The following is a 19,672-nucleotide window of genomic DNA, read 5'->3' on the forward strand; positions in this document are numbered from 1 at the left end:
GTTTTATTATTAGTTATTATAATTCTTAAATCTAAATTTACACTATAGAAATTATTCAAGATGATGTAACCAGATTGTTGTTTATTACACATTTACCTTGTGTTTATACTTTCAAATTACTTAGTTTGAATTTTTTTTGTTCTTATTTATAACAGAAGGCAATGTACAGGATATTTAAAAATCCCTTGTGTTTTTTTCACAATCTGACACACGATAAAGGATAGTTGAGCTCTGGACATCACACCTCAAAGATGTTGTCTGGGCCTGGTGTCTGGTTTGGCTTTCCTCGGCACAGAATTTAGCATGCACATAATTTAAAAAAAAAAAATCACGTATCGTTCAAATTGCAATGTTGGAATGTATTAAACAAAACAGACATATCCTCATTTGTGCACAGTATACTTCATATCTCAAATTCAAATAGCATAAACCCAGTGCAATATCAAAATACTGCACTTAAAGGCATATACACACTTCTGTAAAAGCTCATTTTGATACACGAGCCCTTATAAATAGCCTTTCTCTCGAACTGAAGAGGGATACAAAGTGATTTATCTGCTCGAAAAGTTGCCGAGATCAGACCTTCCCGTGCATCAGCCAGCTAAATCAGAGCAGTGCAATTCGAGACGCATGAAAGTGGAGACGGGGGTAAAAGATGCAGTGAAGACGGAGGCATGTGGGAGCACCCTGTCCGACAGAGACTCTGTGGCTGACTCAGCCTTACTGCAGTGTGTATGTACGCGCATGTGGCTGCACCCCCCTTCCTCCCCGTGGCCATTTCGCTCCATCCCCCTCCCTCTCTCCCGCTCTCTCTCCCTTACTCACTCACTACCTCTGCAGTACCTCTCCTGCTCATTCCTCCCTGAGCTGGTTGGGGAGACACGCTGATTTTTCTGCTTTTCCGCCTGCTGGCTCTGCTCCAGCATCCCTCCGTGCCTCTCGGGTACTATCCTCCCCCCTCCAGCCTATGTGTCCCTCTGTGGGTTTTTGACAGCCAGCCTGCTTCCCTGGCTGCTGCTGCTGCTGCTGCTGGAGCAGTGGAGCTGTTTGACACCACACTGCTACGCCGCCTTGCTTCTCCTATCTGCCTCACACTCTCCTCTGCTGGATAATCACCACTGAGTCTGAAAGAGACCGCGACAGAGGACTCGGGAAGCAAAAGGGAAGGCGGGAGGGAGATAAGAGAGCCTTTCGTTTGACTGCTGCATTCTTCTTCTTCTTCAGTTTTCCCATCTCTGGCCTGCTGGAGTGCAGCACAGGGAACAACTGCTCAGGGGGGAAAAACTCCCTGAAGGAATTTATTCCCTTCTCGTAAGCGTCCTCCCTCGCTGGGACAGAGGAGGAGAGAAGAGGGGAGGGACTGAGTGCAGGACTTCAGCTCAGGGTCCCACCCTGCTCATAGGACAAACACATTTGGATAGAGTGGACACAGTGCAGTCAGACAGGGACAGATTGACACATTGAGACAGGCAGGCAGACAGACAGGTGGTGTCATGGCGTCAGTGGACAGCACCGGTTCGAGGGTCTCTGGTCGGCTGAGATCAGGGGATATACTTCACACTGGGCTGGTAGTTGCACTCCTGCTGGGTGAGTTACACTTCTGCGAGTCATTCTTCACTCGTTCACACATCACACGTTTAATGCCTTAATTTCAGTTTATAATTGTCTCTATACATTTAAACTCCTTCCTAAGACATCTTATTCTGGTGCTTGAGTATATGTCATGCCGCTCCGTCACAGTAAATCTTTCTTTCATTAATCCATACGGACATTTGCTGCTCTACTGCCTCTGCTGTCTCAATATGTTCTGCTCTCAACTGGAGGCAGGTACGTTACATCACAGCAGATGTTTACTTGTTGCTGTGCTAAAGGGCATCAAGGTCAATAACATCCTTCAGTGGATCTGAACCTGGGCACATGTTGCCGAGCGACATGCTGAAGCATTAACACAATGCCATGTTTATAGAACAGTTAGTGAAAGGGCGATAAATATATCTGGAACAAAATGTAGACTAGTCAATAATAGATTGGATTAGATGTGGTGTGTGTGTGTGTGTGTGTGTGTGTGTGTGTGTGTGTGTGTGTGTGTGTGTGTGTGTGTGTGTGTGTGTGTGTGTGTGTGTGTGTGTGTGTGTGTGTGTGTGTGTGTGTGTGTGTGTGTGTGTGTGTGTGTGTGTGTGTGTGTGTGTGTGTGTGTGTGTGTGTGTGTGTGTGTGTGTGTGTGTGTGTGTGTGTGTGTGTGTGTGTGTGTGTGTGTGTGTGTGTGTGTGTGTGTGTGTGTGTGTGTACTGGTCGTGACGTAGTGGTGCAGTGGTGATCCCTGTTTTTGTTTTGTAGCGCCCCACATCCGAACATGTCCTCCTGCCTCTCACCATAGCTCACAGTTGATGCAAAGAAAACCGATTAGGGGTTTATGTGAAAAACATCCCTTATTAAGTAATAATATTTCATAAAATGCCGATATCTAAGCACTTAAGACCTACAATTCCAATGCAGAAATAGTTCTAGTGGCAAAAACAACCTCAACTAAATCGTATTATTCTCTTTTAAAGAGTTTAATTCCTTTTTTGTGATTTGTAAATGGTTCTTTCCTTTCACACCGTTAAAGTTGTCCAATCAAGCTATAATGGATCATCTTTTTAAGGTTGAATATTAGTAATTGAGAAATATTGAACAAGAGCTCCAACAACATCTTGTCATTTATGTGAGATTTGACTTAGCATTATGTGAGATTTGACTTAGCATTATGTGAGATTTCACTTAGCATACATAAAAGAATATGTAGCTTCCTTTTTTTTTTTTTGGAAGTTAATATATATATATATATAATCGAAGCTGATTATGGTGTGTGGTTGGCTGAAAACCCAATTTATATACAATGTTGACCTCAAATTACAGGAATGTTGATAAATTAAAACATTACAAATGGATGCTTGCAATTCTAATGAAGAGTTCAAACTTTTCCAAACGTTGTAATCGAATAGAGTTATTCGGTAAAGTATTAAATAACTTGGTTAGGGTTAGGTTGTTTATGTGGCACTATCTGGCTCCCTAATTACCTTAGGTTTGATCCCAAAAGTTGCATTAACATTAAATAAAACCTATTTTACTGATAGCTAACAGGCTTTGGATTTGGATTTGCAATTCAAGAAATGCACTTTTTAATATGTATATATATGTTTTATTTATTTGTTTGGAAGAAACAAAACTGAAATGTTGAACGTAGATGAAACCCACTCACTCAGTCAAAGTAAAGCAAAAGAAGTATAGTGTGGAGATGCAGTCTGCATCTTTCGCTGTGTAGCTTCACCCTCTGTTGTAATGAGGAGGTCACCTACTTATATCTGTTCTTAATTTCTATGAGTAAAGTTGATGCAACATTGAGGCAAGATTTTCCGGTTTATCTTGAAGGTAAAAAATCAAAACCAGAAGAAAAGCCACCACAAAATTAAAAGTTATACTCGCCCTGTATCAACATGGATTTTTAAATTGGGCCAAGAAAGAAAAAAAAGCATCATTGACTAATCTTTCTTTGTGACCTTCTAAAGACCTTGACTCAAATTAATTATGCGTCAGCCATCTTGGAGTGTCAGACAAATAACAACTCATAAGCTGCTTCAAAACACAACATTACCATCTCCATTCTCAAACATAGCATCATGTTTGACTTGAATCTGTATTCTACAATGTACTGTATTTGGTGTAATACAGCATATTCATGTTCATCTTAATTTACCCATCTGTTGATAAGTCCTACCTGCATACAAAAACACCTGTTTAGTTGTTCTCTTATATTCCTAAGCCAACATGCTACAGCAATCCCTCTTTTGAATTACTAAGCAATAAACTAAATTGCACACTTGTGTTACAATATACAAAATAAAACATGATAGTAACTTGCTGTCAGGTCTGTCCAAACTAACGAAAGAAGGGACGATATTATTCGTCCTCAAAGTATCACATCATTTTTCACTGACATGTCAAGCCCTCATTACAACAGACGAGACTTAACGGACCAAAATACATCGTCAGAAAAGAAACCAAAGTGTTTAAAGATATGCAGAAGAACTGTCACTTAAAGCCTGAAACCACATTCCTCTCCTTTACCATCACGCACTTCAGTCTATATGGTGCTATATTATAACATACAGGACTATGCAACATTGTTTGTTGTCGAAAATAAAAGAGCAGATTGTGATAAAACCAGCGATGAGGTCAACAATTGTATATAGAAGAGCATTTACATGACATGTGACTTGTTAGACGCTTTTATCCAAAGCGACTTACATACTCAGTACTGTGGACAATCCCCACAGGAGTTGATCTGAACACCAACGCACAACCCACTGCACAACCCACTGCACCACACGCCTCCCGAGTGACCAGTAACATTGAATAATCGGTCAATTAAGTTGTATTTATATAACATAACTGTTTTTAACGCAAGGCTCTGTGCCAATCTCGCGGAAAGCAAAGTCAAGTCATATCACTTGAATGCAACATAAGCCTATAGAATTGTTAGCAACCACCGTTTTTAAGACGCACAGAAGCTTCGGACATTCACCAGTGTGGTATTTACTGACGTATTTAAGTCGTAGAACTAAACATTAACTCTCTTTGGCCTGTTTTAACCAAAGATCTTATTTCAGGCTTCGAACCACAAAAAAAAAAAACTAACTTTGACACAAGGGCGCAGAAAGTGATACAATTCAGTTCCGGGTGTTACGACTCATTCCTGCACCACCTTATAGCCAGATAAGCCTCAACCAGGCCTCAAAACAAGCTTAACCAACTCTTACATGTGGTGAGTGTGTCTGCCTCTCGAGCAGTTGGCATGTACATGTGATAATCGTTCTGTATGTTGTTACTTGTTCTTGAGTCTATCGTGTTACCTCAGCGTGTGTGTACGAGCAGCGTGAATACGAGCCCGCCGATAGGCCTCTGTTGATTTAGCCAGTGTTGTGATTCTGACCTCCTGTCACTCTCACCTTGGAGAGGACATCCCACTACCTCTCCCGATGCATCCGGCGTAACCTCTTCAACACCGCACCTCCATTATCATACCCCTCCATGTTCGCTCCCGACCGTCTCTTTCTCGGAGAGTTAATAGTATCCTCGCCCGGTTTTCCAAGGGTGCACTCTGAAATACATTAACCCTTCAATCTGTGGCCTACTTAGAAAGGAACCACCTTGACAGTCAGCAGAGGACACACACACTCAGATACTTGATTTTTCAACTGAGACAAAGAGATTGTTTGATAGTGGAGTTATACATATCACACACGTTCCATACTCATGCACACACACACACCCACACAACAGTGCCTGCATTGTAATGTGTTGTATGTAAAGACAAGAGTTCAAATATATCACACACATAGATATAGCATAGTACATGTGCGGGTGTTGTCAGGACAAACGGAAGAGATTTGAGAAGAAGAGGAAGGGGGCGGAGAGAAAAGGCATAGTATAGAGCAGAGGTGAAAACATAGGGGGGGGGGTGATCTATTTATAGGCATGAGAGGAGACACTTCTCTCATATGTAAAAGATCCCCATGTTCCAGTGTGCAGAAAGATACACTGCTATTTAGAAAGAGAGAACCTGACTTGTGTTCACAGTTGTTTTTCGTTTTCACTTGGTTAGAATCCCTTCTCAGTGGCAGTAATTACCATCAGGTGGTAAATGATGTTTCATTAATCCACTGAACAGACTTTACAAGGCCAATGAGCAGCCAGCTACTGAAAGCGTTTGAAACCATCACTTGATTTAAAGGGGCTCTAGTATGCTCATTCTCAGGTTCATATTTGTACTCTGTGTCTCCATGTCTCCATGCTTTAATGTTCAAAAAGCTCTTTATTTTTCTCATACTGCCTGTGCTGCAGCACCTCTTTTCACCCTCTGTCTGAAACCAGAGCTCAATCCGCTCTGATTGGTTGGCTGGTCGGCTCTGTTGTTGTGATTGGTCAACCAGCTTAGAGATGTCCCGCCCATTGATGCACAATTTGTTGGAGCGCTCCCTTCCGGGGGACCTCCATGGGACCTTATTTCTGAAAAAGTATGTATTGAAGTCAATGGAAAGAAAGATTATCTTTCGATCCCGTTTGAATTGTGCCACGAATTACACAAATGATGTTTGTCAATTTAAAAGATAATTTTGCAAGTCAAAAAAATATCGTAAAACTGTGAAGTTACACTTTGTTTTGTGTGAAACCGCTCAATGAACTACATCTCCCATCTCGCACCACACACCAAGATGGCCGTCACGTTGAAACATTTCACTTCTTTCTCTCAGAACGAGGCGGAAATTATTAAAAGAGGTGGAAATCACTCCAAGTCTGGGCGCGTTGAGAGCTGTGCACACACAAGGGGAGTTAGTCGGTTCCTAAGAGCCAGCATGCGGGACCGGGACTCTGGGATGTGTAGTCTTTCTAGTTGCGTATTTTTCATCGTCTTATATTTCAACAGTTTTACGACAAACGGTGACTTTTTTGACGTGGAAATGATTTTTTAAGATTGACAAACATCATATGTGTAACTCGTGGCTCAATTCAAACGGGATCGAAAGATAATATTTCTCTTCCCATTGACTTAAATACATACTTTTTCCGAAATAAGGTCCCATGGGTCGGAAGTAGATGGGCGTGACTTTGCCTCTCTATAAAGTGATACATTGTGATGTCAATATTACGGAAGTAAACAAATAGTGTTTATGACAGAAACTCCCTCTGGAGAGAACACAGGTATTTTAGCCTTTGCAGACCATTTACATGCACACAAACCTAAATCTGCAGGAAAGAGAAAACCCCCAAAAGCATAAGCCTCTTTAACCAACCAGCCACATACAAAAATAAAAACACACAAACATAGACCAGCTCCACTCTTCTCTCATCTTTAATTCAGTGATCCCGGAGGAGAATATCCTGCAAACAACTAAGACAGAAACCCTGAGGAAAAAAGATAGAAACAAATAAATAAATAAAGCTTATTCAAAGAGAGGACAAAAATAGAGAAGAACAATGACAACCTAGATGGCCTGTGTTGAAAGTAGAGGAGACGAGTGTAGATGGCTACAGAGGAGAGGTAAAACGGATGTTAAAAGAGGTGAGAGTGAGAAGACGAGAGAGCAAATCCAGAAAACTGAACAAAGGAAGAACCAAAACCATTCACACCGGAATAATCCGAGTCATTTGGCTACTTTTTAACTTTCCGCCAACTTGACATAGACAATTGTTTCTATAAATACTTTTGAATGCTCGATGCAAAACTCTATCCAGTTTGTGTTTTTCCAAAGCATCACTGCCAGACAGTTGTTGAACATGTAAATTAAAACATTTTTACAGAACACATAATTACTGGGAGCTGGGGTCTGTTCAGGAAATGACCCTGATTCAATACCAAATGTTAAAGAGGCCCTGTAATGGGAACTTCTAGGGCTCCTGTCTTTCCTGTAGTGTGTATGTAGGTTGTTCTGCATCTAACCGGTTTCCAAAGGCAACTTGAATATATATTAGATAAAGCTAATACTCATAGGTTAACCACATACTAAGTGAAATATGATGCTAGTGACAATTACGTATTTTAAAGTGTATTTCTTTCTTTTTCATTGAGACATTTATTTTAAATATTTGCTATATTTATTCAAACACTGTTCTCAGGCTTCGAAACTATAAATACTTTTTTAATTATTAACATTTGAAATATGTTTTTTTCTAAATCCAGAGTTGTACTATCCATAACTTATTCACAGTAACATGTATTACTGAGTTAGAAAGATGTGGTGGGAATTTCTAATATAGATGTAAGTCCCGGAAAACACACAGGCCTACATGTACTTTAACAGTTTGCACCATGTCCGAGTGCAACGTGATCCTGAGCAGCTCTGAGTGAAGAACAGCGTTTAAAAATAGGCCCCAAGTGTGTGAGAGACACCGGAGCGACAATTTGAGATCACAGCAGCTGTCATTCCAACACACACACACACACACACACACACACACACACACACACACACACACACACACACACACACACAACCATGTATACATCACTTCAGGGGACATTACATTGACTTACATGCATTTCCTGGAGACTTATCCTAACCTTAACCATAACCAACACATGCCTAACCCTTACCCTAACCTTAACCTTACCCTAACCTTTACCCTTACCCTTAACCTAACCCTAACCAAGTCTTCACCCTAACATTAATGATCCCCCTCATGGGGACCTCCAATGTGTCCCCATGAGGGAAGCCAGTCCCCACACGTGACTATGTAAACAGATGTAGGTCCCCACAAGAATAGTAATGCTAGACCACACACACACACACACACACACACACGCACACACACACACACACACACACACACACACACACACACACACACACACACACACACACACACACACACACACACACACAACAGCGATATCAATATAATACACGTCTCTTCTGAAAATAAATCCAGACGTTGAAAGTAACTAAGCACATTTACTGAAGTACACTTATTGAGTATTTCCATTTCATTCTACTTCATACTTCCACTCCAATATGGAAGCAAACATTGTGCTTTTTCCTCATTACTTTTATTTTTAAAAAATGTGCTACTTTGCAGATAAAATGATGTATTCAAAATATAGATGAACTCAAGAATGATGACATACTGTTATAGAATAAGATACAAGTCATTCAAGATGGCTTCACCTGCAACGTTACAATTATGTTCAAATTAAAGAGGAGCTATTGTGCTTTTTGGCTCTGTGGTCTGGAAAGGCTAAAGTCCCAAAGTTCCCTCCTGTGGAAGTTTTCTCTCCCACAAGTCCTGAATCAGTTTCTCTATGGCTTTAAGCTGTTCAAGTCACGACCCACGGCAAGTACTTTTACTTGTGGTCCATTGTATCTGTTCTGAAGCCAAGTCTTTTTGCACATCTCTGGTTGCCCTCATCTTTTACGTAATTCTAAGTAAACATATAACATCATCTCGTCATTTTTACTTTATTGTTCATCCTTTCCTCTCTGTCTCCCCTTCCCCTGCTCTCTGGGTTCAGGTGTGTGGAGTGTCGGTGGCCTGGAGGTGTCGACGGGTAAAGTGCCTCACCTTTTCGCGATTAACGGCTCCACGGTGCTGCTGCCCTGCACGTACGCCTCCTGCATCGGCATCAAAAACCTCTACTTCAACTGGCACTACAACAACAATGGAAGCATGATGAAGGTACAGCACAAACACACACACACACACACACACACACACATATACCATGTATACATCACTTCAGGGGACATTACATTGACTTACATGCATTTCCTGGAGACTTAACCTAACCTTAACCATAACCAACACATGCCTAACCCTAACCAAGTCTTCACCCTAAAATTAATGATTCCCCTTATGGGGACCTCCACTTTGTCCCCATAAGGGAGGTGAGTCCCCACACGTGACTGTGTAAACAGATTTAGGTCCCCACAAGTATAGTAATGCTAGTTCACACACACAAGGACGTAATGTACAAACCACCTGTGTTGAAGGTGTTTTTATATTCCCGATAACCATTGCTAAAATGTAACAAAGTACATTTACTCCAGTACTGTTAAGTATACAAGATACTTCAAATGTATCTGAGTATTTTCATGTTATGCTATTTTATTTTATATTGCTAGATTACAATTCTGAGTTCTTCTTCCACCACTGACCTTTACACATTTATATATAAATCTATACACATATGGGAATACCCATGACTACCCTTCTCTGAGTACTGTGTGTGTGTGTGTGTGTGTGTGTGTGTGTGTGTGTGTGTGTGTGTGTGTGTGTGGTGTGTGTGTGTGTGTGTGTGTGTGTGTGTGTGTGTGTGTGTGTGTGTGTGTGTGTGTGTGTGTGTGTGTGCGTGTGCGTGTGTGTGTGCGCGTGCGTGTGCGTGTGTGTAGTTGTGCGATGCGGTGATCCCCATCGAGGGTGTAGAGCCCAAGGTCAGTGTGTTCCACGAGCGTGTGGAGTTTGTCGGCACCTCGAAGGGCAACAACATCTCCATCCTGCTGTATAACATCACCTACGAAGACGATGGAGAGTACATCTGCTTCGCCAGGAACGAGAAGGAGAAGAACCGCAACCACAGCGCCAGCTACATGCTCTACGTGGTGGACCAAAGTATGTTTAACTGGCCTTCTAGTCAGAGCGGAGCAGGACACCTGACTATTCCCTGTGTTTCTGATTTTCTGTCAATTATTGTGATTGTAGTAAAGTGTTTTTATTACATGTACAGCACTTTGGCTCGACCAGAAATCGCTTTTAAATGTGCTATATAAATAAAACTTGATTTGATTTGATGTTACCACGGTCGGGAGGGTTACTTAAGATGTTCGTTATTTCAGTGTATTATGTAAGACTGTAGAACAATATAACCTTGTTAGAATCTAACATCTTTAGGATCAATGTGTCCTCTGCTCAAAGATTTTATGAAATAGGAAAACCTGCCTTTCATGAAGCATATTCAGACAGTAGCCTATACACCAACAATGAAACACATGCGCACATACTACAGTTTGAAAAAGGCAGACAATGCTCCATTTACGTAACAGCGATATCCTGCTAGTAATCCCACATTTTTTAGAAATGTAACTGTAATCTTATTACACATTTTCACTTTAAGGGATGTGGACTTACTGGACTCCTTTGTTTACTTTTTTAAGATAATGACATCACTAACTAACCCTCACACTCCTCTTGGCTATCCCTTAACACATTATACATGATGGGCTAAGGGGCGGGACATCTCTAAGCAGGGGACCAATCACAACCGAGCCGGCCAGCTAACCAATCAGAGCAGACTGGGCTCTGGTTTCAGACAGAGGGTGAAAAGAGGTGCTGCAGCACAGGCAGTATGAGAGCAATGAAGAGCTTTTTGAACATTAAATCATGGAGACATGTAGAGACACTACATACACATATAGATAGATAGAACTTTATTTGTCATTGTACAAGTACAACGAAATTACAACAGACTCAAGGTGCCAACACGCAACAACAAGACAATATAAAAACAACAAGACACTATAAAAACAATAAATGGGACTTAAAAAAAGGGAATATGTACATAAATAAATAATAGATAAATTAAATTGCACGATTCCCCTCGTATTGCACGGAAGGTTTATATAACTTAAATATTAGCAGCGTTTAGTGCACATATGGCCCTGGGGAAGAAACTGAATTTGAGTCTGTTTGTCCGGGAAGACATGGTACGGAAGCGCCTGCCTGAGCGCAGCCGTACGAAGTGCAGAATATGTCCCCTTTAAGTATATAGTGTGTTGCACTGTTAAAGGAGCCTGAGATTTCAGATGTTCATTGCCAAAAATGACAGCTAGTATATGACAATAACACCTTTATATTATACCTGCTTATGAGAGTCTCACTGTTGGTGTCTCATCTCGCTCTTTCTCCCGCACGATGTGCTCCCCTCTCTTCCTCTCTGCAGTGAAGGAGATTGACACGACGTTGACCACCATCATTGTCTCAGTGGTGGGGGGACTCATTGGCCTGTCTATCCTTGGCATGGTAATCAAGGCCTTGGTGATTAACTTCCTGCTGAAGGATGACGAGAAGAAGTGAGTAGATCTCTGCTAATAACACGGGAGGACAGATGATGAGAAAGACACCCTATGTATAGATTATAAACTGTGTTGGCCTTCTTATCAAATATAAGTATAATCACAGGTAGTCAACGCAAGTTTAACATGACCTTCAATCATTTGACTTAAGATGAAAGGATCAACATGTGTTGATTTGACAATGCAGGTACACAGTACTGAGACAGTATATAGATTACGGAAATGAAAAATGCAGATTCACTTCAAATTTAAATTGCCGTTGTAAGTGGGGCAACACGAGACACGGGATGGGACGCCAGGATGTTATCACAATAATTGTGAATATCCCCGAAAAATACAGTTGGCACTCTCTTCCTTACAAAAGAGGCACACATCCCCAGGCAACTACCACACAATATATACATATATATACAGTAGATGTATATTAATGTAATTAGCGTATGCCTGTGTGTATTTGCTATCACGGTAGAAAATCGCAATCATGTTACGAGAAGATAATCGTGAAATAACCCATGCCTTGATTAGACCTTGAACATTTGCTTCCACTGATGCAGATACTATCATAACACTACTTAGTCTGACTGCTGTCTGACTGCAGTGAATACAATTTAAAATATTATGATATGTTATACAAAATACTTTATTCAACACGTTTTTTTATTTGTGTATGTTCATATATTTTTCTTGTTATTGCACATTGTTAAATTAGTATGTTTATGTCATTTATTTTCCTCTACTTTATTCATTCTAAAATGGAAAAACTGTCCCAAAAACGAACGTTCCCCTGGGAGTATTAAAGTATTTCTGATAAATACAAATAATGTCTATCTGACTGAAAAAGAAAGAAATATTGAATCTGTACTTAGTTCAAGGTTCAAGGTTATTTATTGTCAAACTAACATACTGTAGCTACAGAGTAATGATGTCGTTGAAAACCTTCGGTCGCAGGCTTCTCCGACAATGCAACACAATTAGGGTAGGCTTCATTCCCTCTGGTTTAAATGAGTGTTTCCAATCTTACCATTCAACTATTGGATCATTAAAGTCCTAATGACAGACTTCCTGTCCAACACAAGATTGTTATTTAGGCTTACAAGCGATCGGCTATGTAGACATCCCTGCAGAACATATATAAATAGCTGTTATCACTCCTCTTGCCTCCCTCCGTGGGTGTACACCTAACCTTTTGTCTCTCTCTCCCCTGCAGCAAAGAGTGTCTGGTGAGCTCAGGGAATGACAACACAGAAAATGGACATTCAGGAGCCAAAGCAGACAACAAAGGGACACCAAAGGCATGAGCAAAATGCAAAGTATGTCTGTATGTTTGTATATATGTTAGACAAATGTACACGCTCAGAGAAAATGCTGTTCAGTGGACTGTTTTACCTTACTCGCGGCTAACATGTAAATGTCTATTTTAAATCATGCTTGAGATTTGGGGAGGGGGGAATGTGCAACACCGTAAATCCTTCTCTCACCTTCACGGAAGCCCGTTCGTTACGCGGCGTGCAGCCTAAGTGATCAAAATATGCTCCAATATCTGACGCTTTTTCTACAGTCGAGCCTTAAGTGGCCTCGAACAGAGTGGTGCAGGAATGAGTCCTTATGAGTCGGGATGTTAGCTTATCGGGGCTCCCTTGTCTCGGAGGGTCAGTTGTTCTTTGAATGAGGTGTTGGTTAGATTCCTGAAATAAGGTATGTGTGATTAACGCAAGCTTATGAGCGGTTCACGTTTTCTTTAAAGACATCAAATAAGTCGGCGAACACACAACTTGCAAAAAAAGTCATGACGCCGAACATTAGCCGCATTTGGCATAGTTGTACAAAAGTATTAATTATTTCAACTTTGGCCTAGTTTGCAGCTGCGACCAATCAGATAACAGCTCTATGTAACGCTAGCAGGGGAGGTAACCATAGCAATGAACTTAACTAGCGGGTTTCTACCAAAGACTCTGCGCCCTACCCTGCAGTGAGCAAAGAGCGCATCATGTGAAGGCAGCTTTAGAGATGGAGATGATCCCACTGAAGAATATGTGTACGCATCATAAATGTTTGCCTCAAAGCTTATTTTGTGCATTTTGTGCAAAGTCTATTTTAAACATCCCATTGGCTTCTAGTCGAGGGTGCCCTTCTGAAGCTAACTTAGAGTTCAGACTACAACACTTAGTCATCACTGCACCACTCTGTTCACCCTTTTACAACATGTATTGAGGAACGACTTTGAAAGTCCTCAGATGTAGTTGTAATTGTATATTCCAAATGTCAATAATCAACTGCCAACAGTTTTGTTAGATTCTTCCATTTAGAGTCAAACTTGGACCCAAACAAGTTACACAAACAAGTTACACTTTGATGCCACAATCTAAACTGCCATGATGTCGACCGACCGACGAACAGAATACAGAATACATAAACCAGGACCACTCAGCCAGAGTTTTTGATAATGAAGGTTATAGCCAACATTTTTCTGGTTTTAATCAAATAACATTTACATTTAGGTACAAATAATGTGCTACTAATCAAACACTGTTTACATTTGTTTGTTTGCTAGTAGTTTTTTTTAAAGTATTTGTTGACATTGTAGTCCTAAACTCATAATTACTGCCAATGCAAGCTTCAACTTTACCTTGCATGTTTACAGCGGGGTCCAGGTTTCACATGTGGTTGTTTTATTAAAGCCAAAAATATGTTTTTGATCAACTTTACGGCTTGCTTAGTCTGACAACTGGCTTTCTTAGGTGAGAGAAGGACCAGGATGCACAGGTTTTATTATTTTGCTTTAGATGAAACACTGGTGCCTGTTCTGCTTCGTCGCCCCCTACTGGTGGGAGGACAAAAAACACAAAACAATTATTTAAAAAAAAAAAAAACTACCAACCCTATCCTTCATCAAAGACAATCCCTAGACCACCCAGCTCCCTATAGAAGTGGATGAACTTAATCATGCTGCTTCTGACTAATAACCAATGCATTTTTAGCATGTGCGCATTTTATATAACTTCATGTTGCATTTATGTGTGTCTCTGTATGATCCCATTTAACCATTCACGTTAATTGACCGAAGCTCCGTCAATAAGCACTTCCCAACACTGCTTTTCTGACCCCTTTTAACTAAAGGTGGCTCCTATATAATAAAGTAATTGCCTGAAGGTAATTGTGGGAAAGAGAGGGTGAAATACATTTAACACCTACAGAAAAATAAGAACAATATCTTTAAATGTGACAATTCAACCACTCTGCTAGAAAACCTTAAGAACGTGGCACTTTTGTTCATTAGCATAATGAATCACTTCCGTATGTCCGCGCTTATATGCAGACTCTTACTGGCTACCTTTCCAAACACAAACTTGCTCCTAGAACTCTTTACACATAGATGTATTTGTGCTAAAAAATAGTCCATTGATAGTGCCTCAGTAATGCAGGCAGCACAGCATTGAGACAGATCACTGAAAGAATGTAAAGACTGTCAGGGAATAGATGTTAAATATTGTCCAAAAAAGTATTATATTTTAATGAATTCTAAAAGTAATATTCAATATATAAATATATTATTATCAAATGAATGTGTGAATATCCCAAAAGGCGAGTGGTTCATTCTTCTTCGTCGTTTTATTATATTTATTTATTATACATTGGTTACTCGTGACTGTATCCAGGAATGTTAAGCATTGAAGACTATATTCATCTTTTGCTTTTAATTAAGTCTGGTGTCTCAGCACTAAAAACATGCATTGGTAAGAACAGATGAGGAAGTGGCGAATATGGTAGAATATTTAGAAGTCATCACAACTTGTTTGAAGAGAGGAGATATGGATAGAGTTCACAAAGCCTTCATTACTTCTTCTTCATCTCGTGATAAACAAAAATGGATCAATTTAGTGCTAAGAGGCCGACAGGGAACTAGAAGCTTCTCTCTATGCGACTCAGTGCGAGAAGCCACCTCTTTGAATAGCTATAACAGTGGAACACTACACAAAAACACCTATAAGAGCCACTTCTTTGAGTGTCGTAAACTGGCCTTGTATTCAAACAATACAGCAGTGGTTGCACAACACAGGAAGTGACTTCTGAATGGTCGTTCTTTTATCATTTTTTACAAAAGTAAACTAAATCCAAGGTTTTCTCGTACCTCACCACAGCATTGTCTGACTACATGTTGGATGAGTTTTACTGGAAGATGTTATTTCTTTTTTCTAATCTCCATCAGCCTGATGCGCTGTAAAACTGGAGTGCATCTCCCTTCTTGCTTTCAATGGAAGCAATAAGACAGACAACAGATTATGCAATAACCTGTTATAGGGCACTTTAAAGACGTGTCTGGACTGGCTTTGATTGAAACTTTGACACTTTCATTATACCAATGTGTGTATCTAGACTGTGTTAATGTATTTCAGTTGGACTAATGCATGGACATTAGATTCAAACTGTGCATGAGACAGATGTTTCTGCTTTGGAAAACTGTACTAGCTACTAACATGTGACTGTTCAGTGTTAGAAGTGATACAGCGTCCTTGATGTGATATAAAACTGTGAATGTTATGGATATAAGAAAGCACTACACATACGGACACACACACACACTTGCATCCTTGTCTAAAAAAGTCTTGTGCATATGTCTCTGTGAAAAGGGTACACATGTACCTTCAAAGTCTTCCTGTAGGGAAAAGCAATATTGTGGTGTTGGTCTGTCTGTTAGTGTTACTTTCTGAACTCATGCTTTGACATAGCATAACAAACAGGTGGATGTGTGTCGGGAATGTGATGCATACCTTGTATATTTGTGGATACAACATCCATTGTGTGATCCCTGTTTTTCTGTGACTTGATTTTTGTATGCTTTCTAGCGTGAAGCCCATTAATAGAGATTTGTTCTGACTTTATGTGGAAGTAAGAATGTATTTTTTTTAAGTAAAACAACTCAAAAAGTGTAAAACCATGTCAAAATATTCCCAGTAAACCAAATTCAGGTATATGGGATGTAGTACCCTGTGGAAATGTACTCAAATGACCAAAAGCAAAGGCTGATTTTTAATATTTTTCTCATATAAGCCCATTTGTACACCTGCCTGTCTTTAATATCTGAACCTTACATGAGTCTTGAGGTCTGTTTACCGCTTATATAGTGATTGCTGCAGTACTGAGTCTGCCCTGTACAGTGTTGGATGCTTCTCTGCAGTGGTGCAATACACCCCGAAAATACACAATGACTGCCACCCAGTGGTAAACGCCTGTAGTACAAGCTGATGAAACATAATGCATTCTATGATTTCAGATTGAAATGGAAAACAAACACTGCGTCAATAAGGCTAAGAGTTCCTTTTATGTAAATGACTACACTTTTCACAGTGGAGGAAACATAAACCTCATTTTAAATGCTTTTAGATAATGCTTTTAGTTGGATTGTTTACACGTATACATCATTCTAATCTCTGTGCCCATTGGGCGTTTAAGAAAAATGGGGGACGAGTGTGTATTGAATCTGCTAGGAAAAGGAAACTATTTGTTCAAATGTGAATCCTTTATGAAATTGCTCCCCTTGTGAGCATTGGAAAGTTACCTTTAGTCTCAGTGTTAAAGTCACAGGTCTAACTAAAGGACCAGACTGACCACTATGATTCCTTAAAGCTGGTATTGCTCTTACTGCCAGAGCGGCTGAAACTCATACTGCCAATCCAAGAGTCTCACGTCTGCTGTACACTATATTACAATGACTCTCGACGTCCCTTAGACACACTTTACTGAAACATGTTGCATTGCCGTCTACCGCTGTATTAAAAGTACTAAATGATATTGCTCTGTAATACTTCTGTATCTGTAGCAGCTAGAACTCACACTGCCAAGCCAAGAGTCTGACGTCTGCTTCCCACATTCCACACAGAGAAAAGAGATCGAAAAACGGATTTAATGCCGGAGTAAAATGTAATTTGACTACTATCCTGATCCAATGGGATGATCAAGGAAATAGGAGCAACATGTTACTTATTTTGGCAATTGTTTTCCTATTCAGAATCAAAGGATTATAGTTAGGAATGGCAAACAATGATGCATTTTCTGACTTGTTGCGTGTCGAAACAGATTATTTCATAGACTAAGGCTAGCTAGCTCAACATTTGAAATAAAAGCACAGGCTTAAACCGAATTTTTCACATTTTCCCTCTGCCGTTCTGACTATTTCAACCATATTTTGTACACATAGCGGCTGTCATTAAATAAAAAACTCATTAATAGTACAGTATAGAAATTATAGTGTTTTATAGAAGTCAACATCTTGCAGCGAGTGACTTTATCTTGCATACATCAGCACAGTCTATTCAACACGTACACAACACATCCCCAGGTTTCCCCTGATGTCCAGCTGTATGTCTGTGTTTGTGCTCATGTTGCTCATGCTCCCTTCATGACTATGCACCCCGAACTTTTGACTTGTTAAAAAAAATACATACTGGAAATAAAATGTTGTTTGAAATTCCCGCAGTCCTGTTGAGTCTCATTGTGTCTTTGTCCAACTCTAGAGAATACATACCCAAATTATCAATTTCAATTGCTGATAAGAGAACATTTGCTCCATGTTTAATGGTTGTAATATTTTCCTGTTTTTACGTTATAATATATTAGTGAAAATATACAGCTTATAACTGTGAGACATACACAGAAAAAGTAGAATAAGACTTGGTTGATGCCGTAGAGCAGTGTTTCTCAAACATGTTCATACCAAGGACCACTTAACCAATAAAAAAACACTCGCGGACCACCTAACTCCACAGATATCCAAATTCACATCGTTTTTCTAGAACAGATTACAAATCGCCTGAAAATGGTACAAACAAGTGGCAAAATGTTTGACGAAGGTGTTGCGCTGGGTTATATCATGCAATCAAAGGTGAAACTTAAGCTCGCTCCATTGCGGAGATATTCCCGTGAGAGTGCGGAAAACTTAAATGTATTTCTTTATTTCAAATGTGAAATTTTACCAATATACTCACGGGCCACTAGGGGGCGCTCACGAACCACCAGTGGTCCGCGGACCACACTTTGAGAAGCACTGCCGTAGAGCACTGATCAATATTTGCATCATAATGATTACTTCAAGGATAATAAACCCTCCAAAATATATTAGCTTTTCACTTTGAAAGTCTAGACTCAAAATACGCAGCCATAGATATAATACCTGCATTTTATTTTAATGTAGGTGGCATGCCGCATCAATGTGGATAATCAGATTTTGCAAGATGTCACACTAATAGACGTACATTTGGGGCAACATATTCTATACTGTATAAGATGTACTCCTAGAATAACATGTCATAATATGGGTAACCTTACTGTCAATGATACTCACTGTGGGGCCTAATGATAGGTACAACAAAAAAGAAGTTACAGTGAGATATGAAAATATATTTGACTTAATTGAAAGCAGCATCAAAAAGAAAAGTCTTGATTTAAAGGGGTGAGATTTTCAGAAGACCTGCAGGTTTCTGGCAGTTTGTTCCAGATATTTGGAGCATAACAACTGAATGCTGCTTCTCCATGTTCAGTTCTGACTCTGCTGACAGAAAGTAGACCCGTCGTAGAAGATCTGAGAGTTCTGGATGGTTCATAATGTAGCAGGAGATCAGAAATGTATTTTGGCCCTAAACCATTCAGTGATTTATAATTCAGCAGGAGTATTTTACACTAATATTTACTTAGAAAATAATACCGGACTCTCCTTTAAAGGGTCACCCACATGCTGGTACTTTTAATGTGTATTGTTACCAGTGTGCTGACTTTACTTAAGTCAAATCCAATGCTCCATACAGCCGTCATGTGGAGGTTTTGTAGAAGCGCACCAGTGTAATGTCTCAAATAACTATGTTGGCTTTTGGTGGCTCTGCAGCAACACAATCCCTTTTTATATCAGTAATTAAAATAAAGCTAGTTCGATTCCATTATGCGTTCTTCTACAGCCAATACTTTTTTCTAACTTGATTAACTTTTTGATTGCAGGACAAAGTATTCCTATACTCTGGTATTTACTTTTACATAATGATATGAGTACTGTTTCCAGTCTTGCTTGGGGCGTTGTC

The 19,672-nt window shown here is 40.0% G+C and overlaps 1 protein-coding gene across 1 annotated transcript; it reads left to right on the plus strand.

The window, feature by feature from the left end:
- The first annotated feature begins 838 nt into the window (after positions 1–838).
- Positions 839–18,072, plus strand: LOC117457299 (sodium channel regulatory subunit beta-4-like). Its single transcript, XM_034097284.2, has 5 exons — positions 839–1,587; positions 9,050–9,213; positions 9,927–10,146; positions 11,474–11,603; positions 12,814–18,072. Exons 1-5 carry the CDS (start codon positions 1,494–1,496, stop codon positions 12,902–12,904), a joined length of 699 nt encoding a protein of 232 aa, XP_033953175.1. The 5' UTR covers positions 839–1,493; the 3' UTR covers positions 12,905–18,072.
- Positions 18,073–19,672: the final 1,600 nt, after the last annotated feature.

This window comes from Pseudochaenichthys georgianus, chromosome 13 (genome assembly GCF_902827115.2).
Source record: "Pseudochaenichthys georgianus chromosome 13, fPseGeo1.2, whole genome shotgun sequence".
NCBI lineage: Eukaryota > Metazoa > Chordata > Actinopteri > Perciformes > Channichthyidae > Pseudochaenichthys > Pseudochaenichthys georgianus.

Coding starts and splice junctions, on each gene's coding strand:
- LOC117457299 (XM_034097284.2), top strand. CDS start 1,494: ATGGCGTCAGTGGACAGCACCGGTTCGAGGGTCTCTGGTCGGCTGAGA. Junction 1,588..9,049: donor GGTAGTTGCACTCCTGCTGG/GTGAGTTACACT, acceptor CTCTGGGTTCAG/GTGTGTGGAGTGTCGGTGGC. Junction 11,604..12,813: donor CTGAAGGATGACGAGAAGAA/GTGAGTAGATCT, acceptor TCTCCCCTGCAG/CAAAGAGTGTCTGGTGAGCT.